This window comes from Xenopus tropicalis, chromosome 2 (genome assembly GCF_000004195.4).
Source record: "Xenopus tropicalis strain Nigerian chromosome 2, UCB_Xtro_10.0, whole genome shotgun sequence".
NCBI classification, from domain to species: Eukaryota; Metazoa; Chordata; class Amphibia; order Anura; family Pipidae; genus Xenopus; species Xenopus tropicalis.
In genome coordinates, this window is record NC_030678.2 from 28,297,566 (window position 1) to 28,324,251 (window position 26,686).

The 26,686-nt window shown below is 41.7% G+C and overlaps 2 protein-coding genes across 2 annotated transcripts in view; both read right to left on the reverse strand.

Moving 5' to 3' along the window:
• Window positions 1-1,145: 1,145 nt before the first annotated feature.
• tmem30cp (transmembrane protein 30C, pseudogene) lies at window positions 1,146-11,773 on the reverse strand. Its single transcript, NM_001005809.1, has 7 exons — window positions 11,493-11,773; window positions 9,199-9,309; window positions 5,804-5,914; window positions 4,613-4,709; window positions 3,411-3,554; window positions 2,935-3,141; window positions 1,146-1,900 (listed from the first exon to the last, which is right to left on the reverse strand). The coding sequence occupies exons 1-7, from the start codon at window positions 11,703-11,705 to the stop codon at window positions 1,710-1,712; spliced, it is 1,074 nt and encodes a 357-aa protein (NP_001005809.1). The 5' UTR covers window positions 11,706-11,773; the 3' UTR covers window positions 1,146-1,709.
• A 5,730-nt stretch (window positions 11,774-17,503) lies between these two features.
• cmss1 (cms1 ribosomal small subunit homolog) overlaps window positions 17,504-26,686 on the reverse strand; it is a 195,827-nt gene continuing 186,644 nt past the window's right edge. Inside the window, exons 4-10 of the mRNA NM_001016943.2 lie at window positions 26,392-26,521; window positions 24,532-24,591; window positions 23,739-23,841; window positions 23,440-23,500; window positions 21,463-21,550; window positions 19,002-19,090; window positions 17,504-17,694 (exon numbers count right to left, since the gene is read on the reverse strand). Coding sequence (NP_001016943.1) covers window positions 17,611-17,694; window positions 19,002-19,090; window positions 21,463-21,550; window positions 23,440-23,500; window positions 23,739-23,841; window positions 24,532-24,591; window positions 26,392-26,521 — 615 coding nt within the window. The 3' untranslated portion in view covers window positions 17,504-17,610. The remainder of the gene's footprint in view (window positions 17,695-19,001; window positions 19,091-21,462; window positions 21,551-23,439; window positions 23,501-23,738; window positions 23,842-24,531; window positions 24,592-26,391; window positions 26,522-26,686) is intronic.

The window sequence follows — 26,686 nt, forward strand, 5'->3', positions numbered from 1 at the left end:
GTAAGGGGGCTTACCAGGTTGCCTAGGGTGCCCGGTCAGCTTGGCCCGCCCCTGCCCCTCATAGAAAATATGAGCCCCTGCATGTACTGTAGGAAGGAGTGCACTACCCAGTGGGGTGCAAAATTACAAGTGGGCACCACTTTTTTGTCTGTTTCCAAATAATCATTAAGCCTTTGGGTGCAAACCAAATTTCCACAAGCGAGTATGTAAGCCCCCCAGTGTGGAAGAACTGAGCCCACTCACCATCTGGAGGTGCCACAGAGTTAAGGTTCAGTATGAGATGCCTTGGTAGTGAGATAAACCCTATCACCCCTCTAAGAATGTTTTATCCACAATCCCCCTTTATAAAACATGTGCAGGGATGTACTTAGACTTCTTCTTTCCAAAATCTGCCTTTATAAAGCATATAAAAAAGCACTTAGATCAAGGAATGTCTTTCAGCCCAAATTAACTATGTACTGTGTGACCTGTGTTCAGATATGGCGGAATTACAAGTCCTAGTAAAAGACTTTGGCTCTAGAGCAGGCCATTCATGCCCAGATTTGGTCAGGCAGTTTGGCACATTTCGAGCATACAGCCCAATAGTTTGGCCATGTGTATCAGTTTCAGACAGAGCATCCTCGGATCCTGTCCTGCAGCTGATTTGGCAGATGAGAAAGAGAACAAAAGACTCAGTTTTTTACTCCCCGCAGTTCCAATAATTTAGGCTGTCGGCCCAACGGAAAAAAACTGATGTGTTTGGACATTTTTTCATCCGTTCTTGCAGCCCACAGGCCAATATGTCAGATACCCTGAAGCATCGCTGGTGTATGGCCAGCTTGTTTCTGAATATTGGACAAACTTGACTTTTTTTATTTTGCCTTCCATGCTTCTCTAACCCCATCTCCTCCTCCCCTTGCTACTCATTAAATCCTTTCCTGCCAACAGTGATGCTGGTACAGGTATGGGATCCCTTATCTGGAAACCCATTATCCAGAAAGCTCCGAATGATGAAAAAGCCTGTCTACCATAGACTCCATTTTAATCAAATAATAAAGAATTTTAAAACTTATTTCCTTTTCTCTGTAGTAATACAACAGCACCTTGTACTTGATCCCAACTAAGATATAAATAATCCTTATTGGATGCAAAACAATACTACTGGGTTTAATTAATGTTTTATTGATTTTTTTAGTAGTTTTAAGGTATGGAGATCCAAATTATGGAAAGACCCCTTATCCGGAATACCCTTGGTCCTGAGCATTCTGGATAATGGGCCCTATACCTGTAGTTTCCTTTGTGTCCTGGTGATCTGACCCAAGGTTATACAGCTAGCCACAAGATGGCAGAATTGTGTAAATTATCAGTAATACAGTATTTCCTGGAGATATGAACAGGATACATAAATCTGGGGTTATTAAATAAAACCTTAATAAAACCTAAAAGTCATGAGCACTGGGTATCCTGACATTTGGTTCAGAGGGCTGCCCATGCCAATGTAATTTCTCCATTTAATTTGCCCATAATCACCCTATGCCTACTGAAATAAATGGTGCAGCACAGTTTACAGCAAACAGAAGAGCTGTGTTCCATTTGGCACAAAACAAAGTTGCAGCAGTAATGGGCCCAGACATATATTTCACAACTGCAGCTCTAACAATCCTGAATAAAATTATCTGCTGACAATATTTGCCCTTAACAGTTACAGGGTTACCATACTCTGTTCTTATTTATTTTGTAGAATATCGGCTTTTTTTCTTCTTTTTCTTCAGGTGCACAGCTAGCATGGCGACTGCCACCAGTATAACAACCGCTCCCGTTGCTGTGTATGCGATTCCCAGAAACAAGTTCCTCCCCCCGCACCATGACAGCGTTGTCAGGTATATGTACTTCTGGCCTTTGAACTTAGATACGGGAAAATCTGCGGGTGCAAGTTAAGGTTCTGAATAGCAAACAGTTGGAAAAAAATAATAGTTATGAGTGGACCTTTTGCATTAAAACGCAGAACTATCAATACCCTGCATTACACATCAGGCCAACTTAGAATGGGGAGGTCCATTTCCCGCATTATGAACCAGTATTTAAAATGATTTTGGCTGAGTTTCACAGTCAGTCAGTTGTCCTGCACAGGCAATATATACTTATGGAGAACTAACCTGTGCCAAAGGATTATGTTAAAATATGATGTATGCTCTAGTAACAAACACAGCAGCCCTCACTGGAATTTCATAGCTCTAAACTTATAGCATGTAAAACCCTTACAGCATTCTCATCTTTGTTATTATAGTCAGTTCATGTACTAAGCTGTGAATAGACATTCTGACTACTGGAGTATGGCAGAACATCGAGTGAAGCTTTAAATACAAGTATGGGATCTGTTTTCCGGAAACCCGTTATCTGGAAAGTTCCAAATTACAGGAAGGCCGCCTTCCATAAACTCCATTATAAGCAAATAATTCTGATTTTTAAAAGTGATTTCCTTTTTCACTTGTAATAATAAAACAGTACTTTGTACTTGATGGTACCTAAGCTGCATGAATCCATATTGGTGGCAAAACAATCCTACTGGGTTTATCTAATGTTTAAATTTTTTTTTTTGAAGACAAAGTATGAAGATCTAAATTACAGAAAGATCCCATATCCCTAAAACCCTAGGTCCCGAATATTCTGGATAACAGGTCCCACACATGTTTTATGCTTTGCACCTTCAACCCTGACCAACCTAAATTGCAAGTTAGATCAAACAGGAGAAACCTCTGTCTGTCATTTAGGCAGTTCCCATTATTTATCTAATATCAAATTTTGATAAATCTGCCCCAAGTAAGACTGGAGAAGGGAACCTTACTCTGCCTGCTGCTTATGGTTCCATCTCCTCCCTTCTAAACTGTGAACCTACAAATTAAGCTGAATAAATAGTCTACCCGGCACACACAAAATCTTAGCCATCCAGGATACTGTAATCAATGCTGTAGCTGTAGTTTCCTGCTGGAAGGCCGTTGGCAAACTGCTGAACACGAGACAGGCGCCGATAGAGCTTACGGAAGTTTGGGAAGGCAGCAACTCTCATCCAGATGATAAAGTCGTCATTCTCGTAGCCATTGTTGTAAGGATCGGAATCAAGTAAATAAGGTGGTTTCTGCCAATACGGTGGCCTGGCACTGCCTATGGAAAATAAGAAATGTTACCAACATGGTGGCCAATTCTCAATCAAAATTCAGTCTAACTACAGTGTCCATGCATTTACTAAGCACCCAACCCACACATTACATTCAGGTCCCAGCTAGGAGCCCATTTATCTGTCCTTGAACATACACTAGTTCACATCATATGCATATTAAAGTAAAAAAAACTCCCTTGTGTATGTAGTAAAGACTTGATAAGGAATGAAATGTTGAATAGTACAAAAGTCTATAGACAATAATTAGCATTACCTGCAAATGCCTGGACCAGATTATTTACTGGCTGTGGATTCTTGAACTTGATGTTCTTATCAGACCACCATGTGTTTCCTGTTCTCAGGAGAGGAACTGGGATTTTTGTAGTTGCGGTTGTATAATAATAGAGTGTTATAGTGTCTGTAAAGATAAAACCACTTCTGTTAATGGGAAGGGACCATGGAAGGAGAAATAATATAAGAAGAACCATAACAAGCCCAAAACCAAAATATATGCTCATGCTTCTTTGCAAAAGGGTTTTGAAACTGTTCATATTGGGGGAAGATGCGCCATTTGACAACCTTTTATTGGTTGATCAGTTTATACTTTTATCTTGATGACCAGGTGCCAATTCCCTTGTACTGATGGCAAATGGCATTTGCAAAATAACAGAGCTCAGATGGGGTTTATAAGGGTAGGTGGAACATCAAAAAAGAAATATCATGTTCTACCATAAGAAGGGTTTGGGTCACCTTCAATTTATTCCATTCTAACTGTTCAACTACAGGCTGCCCCTTATTGTCGGTATCAGTAACAGTGGTAGGTACCAAAGGGTTAATGCAGTTATTACTATTGGCTAATTATTTGGCTACTGTGTTCTTAAGGAAAACAACTATGGGGGGTTGGGGGGCAGAGAATCTATTCAGAGTAGCACTTTTCCTAGAGCTCCTGTATCAAAGGGCCTCTTTTATCACGACAATAACTATTTCACTGTGAAACATTTGTTTGGCATGAACGTTAGTGAAATTAAAGAATTCGGCTTGCAAAGATTTTTTATACTGGGGGGCGGTGTTGGGAAATTGTCTTTTAACCACAGCTGGATGGATGCAGGTGAGAGATCTCAGGCTTTCTCCCTTACTCAAGATCCATTATTCATGGAAGAAAATGCTCATCTCACCTGACTGGGCCTTTCCTATTTGTGATGATTTCTGCATTGTAAAATAACTAACATCATAGCTATTCCCCCATTCTGACCAAGCCATGCCTGTCTATCTTTTAGACACACCCCAATCACTCCTTGCTCTGCCTGTGTGTGTATAAGTTAAATCTGGGTGAAAATTCTGGCAGTGGGTAAAAGTAAGGGTTAGTTGATGTCTGTTGGTGCTCCTTGATCATGCAGGTGTATCATAAGGTATTTTAGAACAAACTAGCTCATATTTTTACATAGAAAGAGTGAAAATATACTTATTAACACTTACCATTGAATAAACTGTTGGCAATTGCGCCACAGGGAGCCATTGGTGTTCCATTTTGATAGGTGGAAAATGGCGCACAGTTAGTCGATTTTGTTATGGTCTGAGCAGAAATATAAATGAAGATGAGAATGCTTGTGTTTTCCTTTTACCTGTATCACTTTCATTGCTTTCTGCAAGAACAAAGCGGCTCATATATACAGTATATATATACATGTATATACATATTTTTATATGTGTAGTTATAGAATAGAAAGCCTATTGGAACCACAGCCAGCCAGAATTGAAATACACCATCTGAAAGTCTTCTGACACTTTCCAGCTTTTTAATGGGGATCTCTGTCCCAGGCAGCCAATAACTATTGCTCTATGAAGCTATAAATTTATTGTTATTCACTTATGTGTCTATTTGAGTCCTCTCCTACTCATCTTCCAGCCTGCTACTCAAACCTCCGCCTGGTTACTAGGGTAATTTGGACCACAGCAACCAGAGAGCTGCAGAAAATCTAAACTCAATAGCGGCTGAAAGAAAAGTTAAATAATTCAAAAACCACAAACAATAAAAAAAAAAAAATTAAGAACAGTTGCAAATTGCCTCAGAGTATCACTCTCTACATTATATTAAAAGTTAATATAAAGACGAATGACCCCATAAAATGAGGAAGAAAGCTGATCATTTTTCTGAAGACTGCAAAATAAACTTACTTAGTTTTTTTTGGTCATAACCACCAAGGAATTAACCTTAATAACACTCCCCATTGAGGCTTTTGGCTGCCCAGCTTGAAACCCTTCTCTTACTTATGCTACTCTTATACAGCTTTTACAGAACTTTAGCCCAGTCTCTATCTCATATCTCTAACTCATGGGGGCTTCTTCTTGCCTTGAAATTTTCTTTTGGGCCCAATTTAACCCATGATGTAAATTCTCATATCAACTCCATTGAGGCTTTTGTGGAAATCCCACTCATTGTCATGCTACTGTAACTGGTACAGACCAACCTTTATCTCAATAATTGCAGCTTCTTCTTAGCTTGATCTCTTGTTTTGGGACCTATTTCCACCCATGATCTATACTAACATGAATAAATGGTTGGATTTTACTGTGCGCTGCATTAGGCCCTCATGTACATTACAGAAACTGTCTTAATAGCAAATACAGTAGGTTGGAAATAAAGGGGCAGTAAGCACTGCTTTTCACCTCAGAATTGGTCACGTTTCTCCCAAGTAACTGAGTGTCATATCTGGATATTACATAGCGACGATGGTTCTGGAAAAAGTTATTGAGTCCATAGTACATAAACACATCCCCCTGTGGTACAAAATAGAACAGAAAACATTAGTGCAATGTTTAAAGAGACCTGCTATTTCATTTGACACATTGTGAGCTTCTTCTTTATGAAGCTCTGTCTCGTTCTATGACCACATGGTTTGTATGTGTTGGTGCCATAACTTGTATGTACATGTATGAGCACTCGGATTGCAAGAAAAGCTGCCGTTAGGGATTTTTTTGACTGCAACCAGATCTGAACCCAAATCCAGTTGTAAATCTCAGAGACGATACAGATCAATCCAAGCAGGGACATAAATGAGAAAATGCTACAGTGTCATTGGCTTTTGCAAACCAGTAGGTCACAACAAGGAGTCTGAGGTGTTCTCAGTGTGACTGCAATTACTGGTATTGTAAATATTTATAATTTTGTATTCTGGTTTAATTGTGCAAATTGTGAAATTGTGGGTATTTGCTGTCACACTATGGTTATTTTTTATGATAAAAAGATGGTTTGTGTTTATAACTGCCAATATTTACCAACCAAGGAAAAATAATACTTGATGCCAATTTAATTAACAGGGAAGAAAAACTACGAATAGAAAAGCTGGTATTAGTCTCCAGAACAGGTGGAAACTGTGTATGGGTTGGCATTACACCCACCTGTAATGTATAGGAGGCGGACACTGTTATATCAGTGATGCAGTACAGTAATGCAGGCAGGTTGTTAGGTTTAATTGTTACACACAGCAGGGTTGCCAGATTTATTTTTCCAAACCAGCCAAAGTCAGTTCTAAAATAGGCCAAAACTAGCCAAAAGCCACTTTGAAAGTAGCCTAAAAATAGCCCAATATACGCAATGCAATCCTACAAAATAAAAGTATATATGGAAAACATGCTTTTATAGAGCATATAATCACAATCCATGCCCTGTGCCCCCTATCCAGTTACTGGGATGGCTGATAATTCCCTGCCCTCTGTGCCCAGTCCTGCTGGGAAGTCATTACAGAAATGGATTCAGAATTCTGCATTAACCCCAAACATGATGCACATATGGGTGCGTTGCACTGCAACTCTCAGAGCCCCAAGAGATCCTGAGAATTATTCCTTAGGGATCAACTGCATACCTCCCAACATTAGAAAAATGAAAAGAGGGACAAAAAGATTTGGCGTGCGCAGTGCGGCAATTTTTTGACCACGCCCCCTTTTGTGGTCACGCCCCAATTACCACACCCCATTTAAAAAAAATACTCCTTTTATATAGATCAAATGGCGGGAACAGACGAAAATGTGCTATACCCTCATACTGAATGACCTAAGGAAAACAATATAGCAACTCCTACATTAAAATACAAATATAGAGAGAAGGCAGTCAGTTATAAGTGAGTTATAACTAAGCACCAGTTTTGCCCCCCCAATACACAGTAGCCCCCAATACACAGTAGCCCCCAATACACAGTAGCCCCCCATACACAGTAGCCCCCCATACACAGTAGCCCCCCATACACAGTAGCCCCCATACACAGTAGCCCCCCATACACAGTAGCCCCCCATACACAGTAGCTCCCATACACAGTAGCCCCCAATACACAGTAGCCCCCCATACACAGTAGCCCCCCATACACAGTAGCTCCCATACACAGTAGCCCCCAATACACAGTAGTCTCCCATACACAGTAGCCCCCAATACACAGTAGCCCCCCATACACAGTAGCCCCCAATACACAGTAGCTCCCATACACAGTAGCCCCCAATACACAGTAGTCTCCCATACACAGTAGCCCCCAATAAACAGTAGCCCCCAATACACAGTAGCCCCCTATACACAGTAGCCCCCAATACACAGTAGCCCACAATACACAGTAGCCCCCTATACACAGTAGCCCCCTATACACAGTAGCCCCCTATACACAGTAGCCCCCAATACACAGTGCCCCAAACAGTGCCCCAATACACAGTAGCCCCCCATACACAGTAGCCCCCAATACACTGTAGCCCCCCATACACAGTAGCCCCCCATACACAGTAGCCCCCAATACACAGTAGCCCCCTATACACAGTAGCCCCCAATACACAGTAGCCCCCAATGCACAGTAGTCTCCCATACACAGTAGCCCCCTATACACAGTAGCCCCCAATACACAGTAGCCCCCCAATACACAGTAGCCCACCATACACAGTAGCCCTTAATACAGAGTAGCCCCCAATACACAGTAGCCCCCTATACACAGTAGCCCCCAATACACAGTAGCCCACAATACACAGTAGCCCCCTATACACAGTAGCCCACAATACACAGTGCCCCCAATACACAGTAGTCTCCCATACACAGTAGCCCACAATACACAGTGCCCCCTATACACAGTAGCCCCCAATACACAGTAGCCCCCAATACACAGTAGCCCACAATACACAGTGCCCCCTATACACAGTTTCCACCCCACCCCGTACCTCCCACCTCCCATAGGCGCTTCGTCTGCTGCTTCGTTATGCCTCTCCTTGCGCTGCGCGACAGGCCCTTTTATAAGGTTGCGCCCCGTGCGTAATGACGTCACACCTTATAAAAGGGCCTGTCGCGCAGCGCAAGGAGAGGCATAACGAAGCTGCCGACGAAGCATGAACATCTCCAGCCTGCGGATCCCGCTGTGCTGGATAGTTCCATGAATGTCCCGCAATGCGGGACATTCATGGAACTATCCGGGACAGCGGGACGCGCCATAAAAAGCGGGACAGTTGGGGGGTATGCAACTGCAGAAAGTAACAAATGGCAGCCACATCACAGTAGAAAGTAATGGTACAATCTCATACCATACAGAGCAGGGAGCAGGTTGTAGAGCCGACAGGTTGAGCCTGAATAGAATAGAAATGGGAGCCTCTGTTTATACTGACCAATTGCATGCTGGGTATTGTAGTTTTATATTAATCGTAGCTGTAGGATAATTGTTAGATACAAACTGCATTACCCAGCATGCAATGGGACAGGCATGTCAGGTTTACTAGGGGAAAAAACTTTGGCTAGTTTCCAAACTACAAACCCGCCAAGGCTCCAAAAAATAGCCCAAATCTGTACCTTGGTGGGTTTGTACTTTGAAAACCGCCTGGGCTTTAAATTAGTCGCCCAATTTGGCGGAAAAACTGTCAACCTGTCAACTCTGACACACAGAGACTAGCTTCCCAGTCTCCTCCCACTATTTTCCAAGGCTGCAACATTCTAACAATTCAAAAGCATATAACTTTATAAAACACAACACAGCTTTTGCAAATACATAACACACACATGGCAAAGGGGTGCTTCCCCAGTATGTTGTGTGGTTTGTGTGGCCTACCTGCAGTTCCCCGGGCACCGTGAAGTTTACAACGCAATTGCAGGGTTTTTCTGAATTAGAGGAATTTTGCCGAAGGTCGGAACAAGTCACACAGTAATCAGAATAATTTATCTGTGAATGAAACAGAACAATCTATTTATCTGTGAGTAATGCATTTTACAATTTTTCACATTTTGTACAACTGTGCATGGTTATTATATCCCACACAGGGTGGGGGGTATTTGTCCTGAGTCTCTAACACCAATAGATGCAACAACCTTGGGGTTGGCTTTCCTACTGCTGAAGTAAAGCATCTAGTCAACTGCTATGGGGGGAAAACTGCGGCAAATTGTAGATGAACCACAACTGGAGGAGTAAGTATGTCATGGTTTTTATAAGCATATCAACCTGAAACTTGCACTACTTGCATCAACCTACAGGGGGCAGCAACTTCAGCACAAAATGCAATTCCCAGTCATCTAGTGATACCAACAAAGACACAATGGAAATATATTGGAATACAGAATATTATTTTGTGCCATAGTTATATTTCTATGGTTACAATTTATGCTGAGAAGATAACTTACCAGTTTACTCTTGACATTTAAATCCTGATTCCTTAAACATTCTAAATATTTTACACAATTTTGTAGCAATTTCTTAATCTTCCTTCTATAACTGTGTCATTTCCCAGCAAGCTAGCCTACTTGTACAAAGCAAAATAAATGGTCGGGATTCTGAGATCATGACGTGGGGAAGTCCCAGGGTACAGGCACTTAGAGGAGCATAACAATAGAGGGACCCTAGGATTATGATTATGGTGGGACAAAATAAAACTGAAAATGTGAATGTTGAACTTTGCTATCTAAAAGCTTGCAAGTTTCTATAGAAGTCAATGGGAGTTGTCCTAGGCACAATCAAGCCATGTTTTTGATTTGAGATTCAAATTTTCGAGTTTTTTTCAAGTTCGTAAATTAGAAAATTTGAGGAATTCTAGTTTTTTTATTTGAACAAGTTTAGCACATTAATAAATAAGCCAGCATTCAATATGAGAATTTATTTGATTTAGAAAAACAATCTGAAATTCACAAAATCAAAAACTAATAACTATTTAATTAAATGTAGAATCTATGACTAAGAGTGAAGACACACAGAGCTACTTAGTACAGGTATAGGACCCGTTATCCAGAATGCTCGGGACCAAGGGTATTCCGGATAAGGGGTCTTTCCGTAATTTGGATCTCCTACCTTAAGTCTACCAAAGAATCAATAAAACTGCAATTAAATAAAACAGGATTGTTCTGCCCCCAATAAGGATTATTTGTATCTTAGTTGGGATCAATTACAAGATACTGTTTTATTATTACAGAGAAAAGGGAAATCAGTTTTAAAATTCTGAATTATTTGATTAAAATGGAGTCTATGGGAGACTGGCATTCCATAATTCGGAGCTTTCTGGATAACGGGTTTCCGGATAAGGGATCCCATACCTGTACCAGATACTTGTCACGGCTACTAAACTCCAGAAAATACCCTGCCATAGACAATACTGAGAGTTGCCTCTGCTAATACACTCTCAGAGCTACTTAGTAGTAGCTACTTGTCACGGTTAGGGCAGTGGCACACGAGATTAGTTGCCCTGCGGTAAATCTTCGTTGTCATGGGCGACTAATCTCCCCGCAATGCCTTCCCACCGGCTAGAATGTAAATCACCGGTGGGATGGCATATGCATCGCTGCAATGTCCAAAAAGTCGACCAAAAGTTGTCGACTTCGGCAAAATTTTGGCGACTTCGGCACATTGCAGCAACACATCATAGCAACTCTGATTTATATTGTAGCTGGTGGGATGGCATTGCGGGGAGATTAGTTGCCCGTGACAATGAAGATTTGTCATGGGGCGACTAATCTCCCTGTGTGCCACTGCCCTTACTAAACACCAGAAAATACCCTGCCATAGACAATACTGAGAATTGCCTCTGCTAAAACACACATACTGTAGAGACAATTATCAGTAAATTATCAGCATTGTCTATTTCTGTAGCTGTGACAAGTAGTTGCTACTAATAGCTCTGTGTGTCTTCACCCTTAATTATTTCACTTTCTGTTCTGCCCCACTCGGCCTCCACCTGGTTGATATGATTACTGACCCTTCCAACTACCTCCATGTAAACCAGTTGTAGTTGCTCCCATCTCCATTGGCTGCAATATACATCTTATTTTCATGTATTTAATTTAATTTCTTACTACTGTACTGATGGAGACATACAATAAGGGGACATGCTGTGATGTCTGTGTGATGTTCCTGCTACTCACCGCTATCTCTTTAACATTGACCGTTGCTACAATCCAGCTGATGCCCACAGCAAGGCAGAAGCTGCCAATGAGAAAGAAAGATGAGAGGACGGCCTTGGCAGAAAGGGTAAGTCTCCAGGCCGGGACACGCTGCTGCTTGAATGCAGTGTTATCTGGGCACTTGGACACGGGCACCTTCTTTTCCTGCTCCTCCTCCTTCTTCTTCTTCTTCATGCTCTTTCCACAAAAGGAATTTTTAAATTAATTTAAAAAAAGGTGATTTTTCTTAAATATAAGGGTGCAGTTTCATAGTTGTGTCATGCTGTGCAGTGTATAAATGGCAGCGCCGCTTCCTGGAATTACTCATTAACCATCTTGGGTTGGTAGGAGTCTCATTGTGTGTTTCCTGATACGGTTCACCTTTATCACCTTAGGACTATCCCACTGAAACAGGGTGCTGCTGTACTTTGCTCACATACAACAGTTCATATTCCTCTGTTTACTTTCCAGAGCTTTTTATGACTGAGAGAAGGCTACAAACCTAATAAGCAGTAGTTATTTTAAAGGAAAACAAAGACAAATGCAAAGTGACTGCTATGCGTACATTATTCTGATTGGGGCAAAATTGTAGAATGCAAATGATACCGTTCCAGATGGAAATAACAATTTGAGCCTTACATGAATCTGCCTGATTACATAGTAACATAGTAAGTTAGGTTGAAAAAAAGATGTCCATCAAGTTCAACCTTTTATGTCTATATATAACCTGCCTAACTGCTAGCTGATCCAAGGGAAGGCAAAAAAAATCTGCAGCCTCTCCAATTTTTCTCAGAGGAGGAAAAAATTCCTTCCTGACTCCAATATGGCAATCGGACCAGTCCCTGGATCAACTAGTACTAAGAGCTATCTCCCATAACCCTGTATTCCCTCACTTGTACTGAGAGCTATCTCCCCTACCCCTGTATTCCCTCACCTGTACTGAGAGCTATCCCCCCTACCCCTGTATTCCCTCACTTGTACTGAGAGCTATCTCCCATAACCCTGTATTCCCTCACTTGTACTGAGAGCTATCTCCCATAACCCTGTATTCCCTCACTTATACTGAGAGCTATCTCCCATACCCCTGTATTCCCTCACTTGTACTGAGAGCTATCTCCCCTACCCCTGTATTCCCTCACTTGTACTGAGAGCTATCTCCCCTACCCCTGTATTCCCTCACTTGTACTGAGAGCTATCTCCCCTACCCCTGTATTCCCTCACTTGTACTGAGAGCTATCTCCCATAACCCTGTATTCCCTCACTTGTACTGAGAGCTATCTCCCCTACCCCTGTATTCCCTCACTTGTACTGAGAGCTATCTCCCCTACCCCTGTATTCCCTCACTTGTACTGAGAGCTATCTCCCATAACCCTGTATTCCCTCACTTGTACTGAGAGCTATCTCCCCTACCCCTGTATTCCCTCACTTGTACTGAGAGCTATCTCCCATAACCCTGTATTCCCTCACTTGTACTGAGAGCTATCTCCCCTACCCCTGTATTCCCTCACTTGTACTGAGAGCTATCTCCCATAACCCTGTATTCCCTCACTTGTACTGAGAGCTATCTCCCATAACCCTGTATTCCCTCACTTGTACTGAGAGCTATCTCCCCTACCCCTGTATTCCCTCACTTGTACTGAGAGCTATCTCCCCTACCCCTGTATTCCCTCACTTGTACTGAGAGCTATCTCCCCTACCCCTGTATTCCCTCACTTGTACTGAGAGCTATCTCCCCTACCCCTGTATTCCCTCACTTGTACTGAGAGCTATCCCCCCTACCCCTGTATTCCCTCACTTGTACTGAGAGCTATCTCCCATAACCCTGTATTCCCTCACTTGTACTGAGAGCTATCTCTCATAACCCTGTATTCCCTCACTTGTACTGAGAGCTATCTCCCATAACCCTGTATTCCCTCACTTGTACTGAGAGCTATCTCCCATAACCCTGTATTCCCTCACTTGTACTGAGAGCTATCTCCCATAACCCTGTATTCCCTCACTTGTACTGAGAGCTATCTCCCATAACCCTGTATTCCCTCACTTGTACTGAGAGCTATCTCCCATAACCCTGTATTCCCTCACTTGTACTGAGAGCTATCTCCCATACCCCTGTATTCCCTCACTTGTACTGAGAGCTATCTCCCCTACCCCTGTATTCTCTCACTTGTACTGAGAGCTATCTCCCCTACCCCTGTATTCCCTCACTTGTACTGAGAGCTATCTCCCCTACCCCTGTATTCCCTCACTTGTACTGAGAGCTATCCCCCATACCCCTGTATTCCCTAACTTGCTAAGAATCCATCCAGCCCCTTCTTAAAGTTATATAATGTATCAGCTATTACGACTGGTTCAGGGAGAGAATTCCACAACTTTACAGCTCTCACTTTAACAAACCGTTTCTGAATTTTTAGATGTAACCTCCTTTCTTCTAATCGGAATGTATGCCTTTGTGTCTGCTGGAAGGACCTACTGGTAAATAAAGCATTAGAGAGATTATTATTTGATCCCCTTACTGTATATATTTATACCTAGTTATAATATCCCCCTTTAAGCGCCTTTTCTCTAATGTAAACAACCCCAACTTGGCCAAGTCCTTCATAACTGAGACTTTCCATACCCTTTACCAGCTTAGTTGCCCTTCTTTGGACCCTTTCTAATTAGATAATATCCCGTTTGAGCACTGGAGACCAAAACTGCACGGCATATTCTAGATGGGACCTTACCAGCGCTCTGAAGTGGAAGCATGACTTTTTTTTAAATTATTTTTAACAGTATAGTTATGGTCCTTGCATGATTGTGCTTAGTACTGGAATATCTAAGCTGGGATAGATTTATGGTACCTCCTTGTACAGGCTCTGAGCAAACCGAAGTTGTTCTTGTTGGAGCTATTCCTGTAGAGTTGGCTTTTTGTAAGAGGCTTAAGACACTACAGGAGGGTTTTATTAGGAGTCAAGCTAAGGCTATAGCCAGCCAACCTGATACAATGGCAGTTTAGGCAAGACCTTCACAGAATCCACAGCAGAAAGAAAAGTTTGCAAACAAAACCAAAGATATGAATGTGAAGTTGGTTCTTGTGCTGCTAGAACGGCTTCCTTCTGGGAAGGCTTTCCATTAGATGTTGCACTATTGTTAGTGGGATTGTAGAAGGGCTCACAGACTTTTGCAAATCTAAATGGGAATTTTTGACATTTTGCATATGTGATTACAGGGCACTAATGTATGTCAACCATGATGCTCCATTTTTAAGCAGGTGCCCGGTAAATGCTACTTTTTGATTTGCTGCAAACCATGTGCATTTTATTATTTTACCTTTAAATTCTTTTATCGCTTTTTTCCACCTATTGAACTATAGAGTCTTTGTGTAATTAAATACCATTTCCATGCAAACCACTTGGGGCTCATCTTGAAGGAAAGGACATTATAAAATATAACATTTCTCACAGACAATGTATCCAGATTTATTGCGTGCAATTTTTCCACAATTCCAGAGAGATAGATGAGGCCAAAGATGCTGAATCTTAAAGGCATAGAATACTGTCTTTTTTGCTTATTGTTTTTTGGTTTGCCAAATGGCAACATTAAAAGCTGGATGTATTTATTTTCTATAAGCTTTATTTTTGCAAGGATTTTATCTACATTTTTATTGCTGTTTCAGTCATGCTTAAGCTGCCATACTGTGACTGGGGGTTGTCTACAAGCCCCTTGTTACCTCATGTATTTATAATCCCAATAAGCCAAGAGGGTGCATGGCCTGATGGTCAAAGGGCATGGTATAATGCCAGTGGGGAAGTGACCAGCTGTACAGGGCAGTAACTGCCACTTTCCATAGATGAGACAACTCACTGTACAAGAAGATACCAAATGTATGTGCCAGGATAATAATAAGCAAAGTTCTGCTGTGAGCTTTGTCTGTTGGCCCCCCTGCATGGTGGTCTAATATAGTATATAAACAACTTATAAATAGTTTTTAAAAGAAGTGCTTACATTGACTTTATATAAAACACTGGCATTCTGCACACAATCCTTTTTTATATGAATATTTGTGGGGTTGTGGTGCTGGCAAGCTGGTTGCTTTCATTGGTGTGTATATAATCTAATGCATAGACTCTAATAATATAGGGCTGTGCAGTGGCAGCATTCTAATGGAATATATTACAGTGCTTGCTTACCATATACTGAGCCCTAACCTTACAACTAAGCAACTGTCAGACTGGGGTGCCTTCTCCCCAGCCTGTTAAAGGCACATAAGCAATTTCTTGTTCCCTCAGATAGGCTCTCTGGTATCAGGAATATCAATCTAGACCTGAGTGAGTGTCCCAATAAATTATATACATAGTAAATATACCTAGTGGCAGTATCAGGTGGAATACCAGATCTCAGTGTTGGACTAAGATGCCAGGGGCCCACCAGAAAACCTTGGACCATGGGCCTGCTCTCTAATCTTTTATTTCTCCTCTTTATTATCCTAGTCTCTCTTTTTCTACATACTGTACTCAGTCCTTCCATCTAACTTTGTTAAAAACAAAAACAGGGAATGACCATGAAATAGCCCTAACAATTAGATGCAAAAGGGCCCACTTACACTTAGGCCCACTGGGAGTTTCAACACTGCCAGACCTGGTAAGGATTGCTCACTAGTATAGAATTTCTCAGTAACTTAAGTTCTACTGAGAAATGCTGGTGGGGTGGGGGGCAAGGTGATGATAATGAGACTGGGTGAGTGGGGGGAAAGAATTGAAAGAGCTCAAAGATTGTCACTGTGGGCTAAGTGAGGAACTGTTTGGGGCAATCTGGGTCACCATAATCTCTTCAATCAATTTCCTCTTGCAAATGAGAACAATAATTAAAATGTGGTACATTCTAAACCAAGTCCTGGGTAATCCAGCTCATTGCAAGACTTACATCCTAACAAGTTAATAAACAGAATCATTATGACCAATAATTAAAACAAAGTTCAGAGAATTTAACTCACACACCATATTATACAGTGACATTTATACACATACTGTACAGTACTGTCCCAGCTTATTAACCCACTGGTATGTAATTCAGCTAGCTGCCACAGGGGGGTAGTATTGAGCTTCAGACTGCAGGTTGCATGCTGTGGTTGTTATATGGCAATTGCATGGAAGACGGTGCACTAAGATTCTTATACCTGTACTGAACTTGATCTCATTCTGAAACCAAGGGTTTTAGCAAAAAGTTGGTCCTCCCTTTGCTGACAGTTTTCTACTGGATGTTGAAATATTGTTTGTCTATTGGGCATGCTGGGTGATCAGGCTTAGCTTGCACTTGGGGTTTCATTCCTTTTTACAGGGGTTCAGTTGGGTCATGTTCAGTGCAGGTCAGTTACGTTCTTTCACTTCCATCTCAGCAAACAGACTGCAGAGAGCTGGTTTTGTGCATGGGGGTGTTATTGTGCAGAAACAAGAAAGGGCTTTCCAGAACTGTTGCCACAAAGTAGGAAGCACACAATTATATCTAATTATATATGTCATTATATTGTGAAAATAGAGGGACACAGCATGGAACTCCTTCTCTGGCCTCTATTCACTCTATTGTTGCTTCCAAATGAGTGATTCTGGGTCACCCATACCCTGGCACCAAATGCCTCCGATACTATTTTCCTCAGCAATCTCTCAGCAACCCATTTATAGTTATTCCTGTTATGTGCACATGAACTACATGTTTGAAATGCCCAACAATTGCATTTATACTTACAATAAGGTTATCAATATTGGGACCCTCCACTTGCTGAGCTGCGGATCTGTACACCAAACATTCTATTAGTGGATTGTGGGAGCTGAGGTTCAGCTGGAAAGGGGGAAATTTACAGCCTTTGTCTGTAACATAATGCTGAAGGACAGGACACAGGGTAAATATCTTACTGTAGCTACACAATATAATGTGTCCTTTTCGATTTTATCCACCATAAAATCTGCCCCGTGCTTCTGACACATGTCTGGGTGATGAAGTAAAACACAGACAGGTTATTTCAGATAAAACTTTATTACACAGGACCCAGTTATATGCAGACTGGGGACACATCTCCCCACTGGAAACATAAAATAAAACTTCAAGGCATAGAGAATGTCTCTGCTTAGAAGAGGCCAATCTTCAGAGTCCCAGCTCTACACGCAGGTATGAGGCCACTTTCCATAAGTTCCAACGTCTCCTTCTTCACCTGTATAAGCACACAACAACAATTATTACAGGAGGCTCTCAGAGATATTACTTAGCCTTCATGCTTCATGCACCTCATTCAGGGAAAGTCTCCTTAAAGCCTTTTATTTTAAAATCACTATAAACAGCACCCAAAATAACATACCTTTCTCCCTGCATGCAGATTTAATTTGTTTCTCTATTACAAGTAGCAGAGCTGCAGCTCTCCTCCTCCTATCTCTGACCATAAAGACCTCAAAGAGGTGCCTACTGGGCATGCGAAGTGCTTTACATAAAGGCAGAATTCTCTTCTCACTGCACCTATTTCCCTGCTGCGGCACACATACAGCTCTCACATAAGAGCAGGCCAAGCTGCCTATACATATAATAGTTGTAAGCACCAAGTTGGAACCATAATTTAAAAATGACATATTGCTTAAAAAATCTAGCTGGAGAGATTGAATCATCATTTGTAATATAGTAAGCCTGGACCAATGATCAGCTCAGCATTCACATATCCCTGGGGAGCAACGGAGCACCCACGGCTAAAATATAAACCTCTTCATCTCTATGAAGCTCTTATAGATTGTTGGAATTTTTCTCTATACCCATTTGCTGTTAATGTGGCATTATGATATAAGTTAAAATACCTTTGTGGTGGCCCTTCAAACCCAGTGTTGGAGGTTGGGTTGTAAAAGGGCAAATAAATATTTTGGCAGGGGTTTTCCCCCACGTCACATCTTGTGCCTTTGCTTCTAACCGAAAGCTGATCTGAAAGGCGGAGTGGGGCCAAGTGAATTCCCAGCAAACCTTTGCTAAGCCATTGTATATCAGTTGCTATTTTCAAACGGCAACAAATTAAGGGGCACGTGAGCAATGCATATTCTATAAAGCAGCTTTAAATACACAATACATCCCCAGTTGCGCAGGCAAAGAAGATAGAGAGCTGAGCCAGCCGGGCTCATTTATAAACACTGAACACATTTATGGGCAGTAAACCCTAGCAACTAATCAGTGATTGGCTTTTTTCAGTCAGCTGCAGGTTAAATAATGTAAGCAAAACATTAATCAGTTGCCATGGGTTACTGCTCAGGTGCAAAATTGCCCAGTGTTCATAAATGAGACCAAGTGTGTAATAACAGAGGGATCATTCCCCCTGCCAGCAGGGGCCAGTTAAGAGCAAGTTATCCCATTGTCATCAACAGATGGACATAATACCTCAGGCTGTACCCTGTATGTTTCCTATAACCCTCATGCTTATTACATATTACGTACCCTGACCATACAGTGTTATAGCTGAAAATACAATATAAATTCCCAGCAGCCTACCTCAGGAATATCCATCATTCTCCTCAATTTCTGATCTCTCCAGTTCCAGTCAAACACCAGGTATTTCATGGATTCCAACCTCAGTCCCTCTGTTGGGAAAAACACATGGAATATAGGGGATTATCACTTTTAAATTTATGTAGGATTAAAGGGGTATTATCAACTGAAAAAAGGGTTTACACCTGAAAAAAAATCAAACTTAAATGAACTGAACAAAACTTACATTTTTTTTTAAAAAGATAGCAACCTTTTATAGTTGCATTACATCACTCATTATACCCCTTGCATCATTGCTGTGTAGGAAATGGGTAGAATGAAATAAAGGAGTAGCTAGTCTGTCTGTGCCATAGGAGCAGTTTAGTTAATACAACTCCCCCCCCACCTTTAGATGCTCTTTAAGAATAAATCAGATTTCTGGGAAATTTACTGGCAGAATATTTCTAGATGAGTTATGTGGAGGTTGTGGCGGCACGGGCGCAGCTATAGGGCTACAGCAGGATTGTCAGCACAAAATAAATCATATGGAAGCGATTAAGTACACATTAAAATGATATTAAGGTAATTGATGAAATAAAGGTAAAGCCAGGCATAAAGGTTAAAATAACAGCGGGGGGGCATTAATCACCAAGTTGCAATTTCACTTTGCTTTCTTAATTTAAAAAAAAAAAGAATGTTAAGAAAACACAATTTGCACGTATTGCAGGTTCGCATGTGATTATTTGTCAGTCACATATATTATACTTACTATGTGCAATGTGCAGAATGCGCAAGGGCTTGTACTCATGAGCACAGAAATAAATGCATCCTATTCTTCCTAACCTCACACAAATGTAAGTGCCGAACATAGGTGGAATAAAGCATGTCCCACCTGCGTGTTTACATGCGCCTCTTTGAATACAGATGCGTTAGGAACGTGGAACGCATTGTAAGGAAAGACAGAAAGGAAGTGAGTACGAGCCCTTAGAAAGAATATGATGTATTTGTTTCTGCGCTTCCCTGTGGTGGAACGCAGGGGATGGCAACATAGAGAAGCACAACTAATATGGGCAGCAGTATAAACAGACAGTGCTGTCCCTTTGTTTAATATTGCAGACATTTAAAAAGCAATTAGGAGAGTAAAGGTGGCAGTACATGGTAAGATCCGCTTGCTTGGCGAGGTGCCAAATGAGTGGCTCTTCTCCCGATATCCCCACCTACGGGTGGGCGATATCAGGCTAATTCAGTGGTTTGGCCCTCGGGCCAAGTGATCGAATTAGAACGGCAAGTATAGGCGCTGTTGGTTCGGGTACCGCATCAACAAGCCGATGCGGTCCCGATCTGACGAAAAAATCAAACCTGGCCGATCGAGATCTGGGCGATTTCAGGCCAGGTGTTGGTGAGGGGGGCCCGTCATTAGTGCCCATACACAGGCAAATAAGCTGCCCAATCGGTCTAAGGGACCGATATGGGCAGCTAGAATCAGCCCATGTATGGCCACCTTTAGTAGGAAAAACTGGTTCTGGATCCATCATACAAAACATCATTGAGAGCCCCATATGGTGTTGTTACTCCCCAAAATGCCGCTTTCTATTTATCTAAAAAAAAAAAAGTGCATGGTTATTTTTAATTTTGCTTTTGCTTTGCACCCCCTCCTCCTAACTTCTACAGTGTGTCAGACCACTTGTTGTATGCAGAAGACTCCATTATTGATGGGCTGTCTGCCTTCAGCTTCCTTATCCATTCCCATTGCTCTACTGTAGCATTATAAACCTTTTACAATAATTTCTCAATAGTCCCAATTAAGGCAGACCCCAGGGTTGTGTCTTGGCCTTACCAAGGCTCCAGTGTTTAAATTTAAATGTTGGGAGGCATGCAAGAAGCCAAAGTTGGCATGGCCTCTCATCACTGGGTGTAAGAGCAACAAAGAACACAGCCAGTAATGATTACTCCAGGCATAGCAGTCCCAGCAACAACCAAGTATAGGTGGCAGACTCAGCCTCTCCAGATACTGACCCATTTATGGGACCATCACAAGGCCATTAGGGCCAATACCTGGCTGAAAATTGGGCAGATATAAAGCAGGTTTAAAAATGCCCTTGGGAGAAGACCACATTAGTGTGCTGTTGTGATCCTTGCCTGACAGGTATCCATAGGCCCGCAGTATGACCAATCATTGGCCCCGAGCCTACAGTTAGATCAGCCCAATATGGCCTGCATGTACACCATACACTGCACCAAACAAGCTGATACCAAAGCGTATGTCAGTGTAAGCCTGTACAGAGAGAGAGATAAGATTTAAATATGCTACCATAAGACTAATCTCTGCACTATATACAGTTAAGCAGGAACAGCCCCCTTGCCCATAGCCTGTACAGAGTGACAGTATAGATCTAAGCACAGTTGTGCAGAATACTACTGTAATATTTTCACTCATAGTGGCCATTTAAATATTTTGTGTAAAATGAACAGTAATGTTGCTTACCTTGATCTATCAAAGCCTTGATCCTTCCTGGTGTTCCAATTCCTATATGTGTAACATTTTTTTCCAGCAGATTTATTTGATCTTTTATCTAGGCAAAAATGGACAAATCGTTAATCAATTCTCCGTTAACCTGCTCCTCAATGTGTATCTATGTGTGTAAACATATGTTGTACAGCAGGTATCCTCAAACTACGGACTGCGGGACAGATATGGTGCCCCAAGGTAATTTACCCAGCCCCCACTATGATCTGACGTGAGGAAGCGTGGGGAGCCAGAGGAAGCAGAGGAGAGCCAGAGAAAGCAGGGGAGAGCCGGAGGAAGCAGGGGGAAGCAGGGGAGAGCCGGAGGAAGCAGGGGAGAGCCGGAGGAAGCAGGGGAGAGCCGGAGGAAGCAGGGGAGAGCCAGAGGAAGCATGGGAGAGCCAGAGGAAGCAGGGGAGATCCAGAGGAAGCAGTGGGGAGCCAGAGGAAGCAGTGGGGAGCCAGAGGAAGCAGTGGGGAGCCAGAGGAAGCAGAGGAGAGCCGGAGGAAGCAGCGCGGAGTGGGAAGATGCAGCGGGAGAGCAGGGAGCAGGAGGAAGCAGCGGGGTGTGGGCCATAGTATGAGGACACGGGGGGGGGACTTTAGTCCGGCCCCCAACAGTCTGAGGGACAAATGAACTGGCCCCCTGCTTAAAAAGTTTTAGGACCCCTGTTGTATAGATATACGTACACACACACAGATTGTATTGAATGACAAACCCTACAATAAATTTTTGTTGCCTTCTAGCTGGGTTCCTCATTTTCATGTTGAAGTTGTGGTGGCCTCTAAGCATATTTAATTGCATTAAGCACAAACCAGAGCTTGAAGGCATCACCATCATGTAGATTTCCAGATGTTGCTAAACTACAACACCCATCAACACCAGCCCCCCCATCTATAGTATATGCTGGGCAAATTATCATGCTTTCTTAACCATAAAAAGGTAATTTGCTGCTGCCTGAAATAAAGGTTGGATTTTGGCTAACCTTATGAACCATTCCCTCTCATTAATGTATTTACTCCCATGAGCGGCTATTCATAAGCAGAGTTGTCATTTTATTTATTAGCTTCACTTGGTAACTTAAATTAAATCGTAATTAATTTGCTGCAATGAAACATTACATTACCCCGGCCAAACAAGCAATGTCTGGTCTTAACCTCTTCTGCAGTTCATAGATCACTCTATAACTAGGACATATTTATCTAATTACTCCAGAAACAGGGGGGTAGTTATTTATTGCCCTGAGAATGAACTTGGCTCTATTGAAAAAGGACCGAGAACAGAGCAAATGTAACAGCAACACAAAGTGACCTTACTCCCTGCTTTTCTATATTGATGCAGTATCACATATTACTAATATTGTGTTTCATTACTCCAAATTTATCACTTATGTAATTTTAAATCTGTGGCACATGGGGTGTGCTGAAGTGTATAACAGCAGAACTTATAGTCTTCCACCACTTTAAATAGCAATGTACAGAGATGTTAACCTTCACATATAATAGGTAATAATTTTTTTAGTACACCATCCTTTCCACTCAGAGCTCCTTGTTTCACTTAAAGCACACCTTCTTCTGCTCAGAGCACGCCCTGTTCCACCCAGAACATGCACTGTTGCGCCCAGAGCGCGCCCTGTTTCACCAGGGCACACCCTGTTCCGCCCAGACAATACCCTGTTCTGAGTCTTTTTCATACTTTTGCTACACAAAATGGTGATAGGAGATATGAGTTGTTTTCAGCAATGCTGTTCCCTGCTTGAGCACCCACCATAGCAGTCAAAATGTCCCATATGCCATAGGGCTAAGAGGTAATGAGCCCCCCTGCTGAAATTATATAAGGATAATACCACCCCCTCTTGCAAATAAGAAGCCACAAATGATTTTTATGCCAAAGACATAAAACACAATTGAGATTAGTGTCAGGAAAAAGATAATAACTACCCTAAGTTGTCCTTACCTTTATGTGCTTTGCAAACAACTTCATAACCTTTGTGTCTGCTTTGAATGCATTTATCAGTCTATAGCAAGACAAAAAACACACAATGACAAACAATAATTTTAAGCACAGAAAAAAATATCACCCTATGGAAGATAATAAAACATGGTGCATATAAAAAAAGACTCCTGCATATAAAGAAAGCATTTGTGCCTGGCCGACTGGGCATCACTGGTTACAGTTAGGCAGGAGACAGCTGAGAGCTGGCAGTAATACTGAGTACAGGGTAAAGCCTGGGCAGACATGACAAAGATATATACTTAATGAGCTCCAGAGTGCGGTGGGCTGAGCTGCAGACCACCAACAGCAAGACAGATGACTTCTCCTTGTGGTTCTTGGACAGTTTTGACCATTTGGGACAGACTGGAAGAAAAATAATCAGTTAACGTTAGTTTTGTGTTTTCTCTTGCGATTACAAAACTGCCTCATCCACATCAGGTTCTTTCAGTGTAAGAGAGACAATAACTGGCACAGCAGGCCAATTGCAACAGGAGGGAGGCTGGTCTGTTTATTTAGGGAAAAAGTAATGTTTCTGGACACATCCCTTGCACTGCTGGGCCAGCATGTGGCCTATGAACACTTGTGTCATGGAATCAGGAATTATTCCCACTATAATTAGATATCTGTTTGCTCATACTAAATACTGTGTGTGGCTTTTGAAGTAACTTTTACATAGTTGATTGCAATGGATGTGGTGGAATATGTGTTGTACCTATAAATCCTGCTGCTATCTTTTTTAGAGGTTACACAACAGGGGGGCTAAGGGAAGTCATAAGAAAGGTTGCTGTCAGACAGTGGAAGGTTAGGCAGTAGTTGCACTCGCCTATATAATTCTGTTTAGACAATAAGGAAAAAACAGAAAATAATAATTGAATGGAATTATAAGAGATGGATTTAAAAACATAACAGAAAAACACACGAAAAAGTTGAAAAGAAGGGTCAGTGTGAGCAGTGGCAGAAGTAACAAGGCACAGACTGCAGAGGAGATATAAAGACATGATGGGGCTACGTGAGCATACTAAGCACTCTGCCCATGTTATATGCTATACTTACTCTCTTTCAGGTACGAGGACAGAGTATGTGTAAGGTCATTTGCTTTCACAAAGCAGGTATCTAGAACAAAGCAAACCAGTGTAAATCAATCCAGGCATTAACTGTCTGGAGATTCCAGTTCTAAGCTGCCAGCAAACAATTCTTCACTCATTTTACAGATACATACAATACAATATATTGTAATAATAACAATTAGGACTTTGGCACATTTGGTGTGCAGCTGCTGTAGCGCTCTCAGGAGGTTATATGGTGCCCAAAACACCCTTATTTGTGCCCTGTTCCTCCCTTAAGCATATGCAGGTCAAAACGCCAAGTGTGCCACAGCTGGCATGTCAGACTGGCATACTGACCCTCTTTCTCCTACCCCTGACCCTTCTCATAATTTTTAGATAACTGTGGCCCCCAAAATTTTACACTGTTCTGCCTCAAATATTTCCTGGAAACATCTTTATAAAATCCTCAGTTTTGAAAATGCTCTTTTTGCAGTTTAATTCAAGATATTATTTGATTGGTCAAAAATTGCCAAAAAATATAAAGTTACCAAAATAAAATGACCGAGCACAGAACTGAAAGCTAGAGGTTTGTTTACCCCTTAAGTGCTATGGTATTTCTTACCCATTACGCATTTGGATGTTTAAAGCCCATAAAACAGCCCTATGGGCCATTTGGGCAGGGCCCTCTTTCAGTGTATACACTTATTTGCCACAAATAATAATCATATAATGATTTCCCTTCGAGTTTGCCGTAATAAAGGCATAACTCCCATTAAGGTTCCATTATACACAATGAAAATACACAGTGACTCTTTAGGTTATACTGTATAAATGAATTACTGCATAAGCAATATGTTCCTTTTAACAACCATGTGTGTTTAACAGGAGAAATCACTGCCAGAAAGTGAAGTAGCTTGAACTGGGCCAGTATGGCACTATGACATTATGATCCAACATAATATCAGATTTCCCCAGACTTAATAAATACAAATAAATGCCCCTTTGTCACTCATTATAACATAGCTAACATAGGGGAAGCTTGCCTGTAACCTACAAATTCAATAAGGCTGGCTCTGTAATTTGTAGATTATGAAAGATCTTTTGTGTCTCAAACCTCGATTCCCCCTGAAACTGAAAAATCCATCAGATATAAAAGAGACAAGAAATGAGGTTATTATTTATAGTTCTATTCATAACAATGTCCGCTGTCTGACACTGCAGCACCCTACAGAGACTGGATATGACTGATGCCCAGTTTTGAAATAATAGGATGATGCCAAGCAAACTAGGTCACATAATTCCGGCCAAAGGCCTATTCTGTGAATATAACCCACCGATCCCCTTAGGGACGAGTCTGGAAATAAACACAGACAATAGAAGCATCTTCCTTGCAGATTCTGTCTGTAAACAGAGAAGAATAAGGTATGGGAGAATGTTTCTAAAGAGGGCTCAACAGAGGCAGCACATGGAGCAGAAATGAATGCGTGGAGGTTCCCATTTTTGGTTCATGGCGAGTGCAAGCAAACAAATGCTGAAAGACACGGCTCAGCTTATACTGAGATTTCACCGCAAAGAAAAATGTATGTGGTTTCCAACACTGTGATTGTTACATTTTGTGTGGTTTTCAGCATGTAGAAAGAGTTATTCTGGAAACATGAGCTCTAAATGACTTACAGTTGGATAACACCCAATAAGAAGTGTGAGCCTATAGAAACCAACCATGATTATAAATAATAAGGAGTGTTTCATTCCTTGAACAATGCCCACTAAGGCACATGAACCTATAGAAACCGTCCGTAAAATATAACAGGGATTTGGATTTGTTTGTCATTTCTGGCAGTACAGAGAGTTGAGGGTGCTGCCATACCTGGTATTTGTAGTTCCTCCAGTTCAATCACAGAGCGTTTGGCACCAAAGTGCTCTAGCACCAGCTTCTGCATATCGTCTGGCGTGCCGGCTGTTGGAGCCTTGTTAGCAAGAACATCAGAAATTGTCTTCTACAATGAAAAGAAACAACCTAACTTAAATAGATGTAGGCAGGAAAATATTTGTTTTACATTGTATTAGTGTGTTTAAGGGCGATTCTGAACAGTTTTTCCCAGTGAGTTCATGGGTCAGTTAATTTTTTATTTAATTTGCCCCAATAAGAGAGACATTATCTA

Coding starts and splice junctions, on each gene's coding strand:
- tmem30cp (NM_001005809.1), bottom strand. CDS start 11,705: ATGAAGAAGAAGAAGAAGGAGGAGGAGCAGGAAAAGAAGGTGCCCGTG. Junction 9,310..11,492: donor TCAATGTTAAAGAGATAGCG/GTGAGTAGCAGG, acceptor TTTCATTCACAG/ATAAATTATTCTGATTACTG. Junction 5,915..9,198: donor CGGTGCCCGGGGAACTGCAG/GTAGGCCACACA, acceptor TTTGTACCACAG/GGGGATGTGTTTATGTACTA.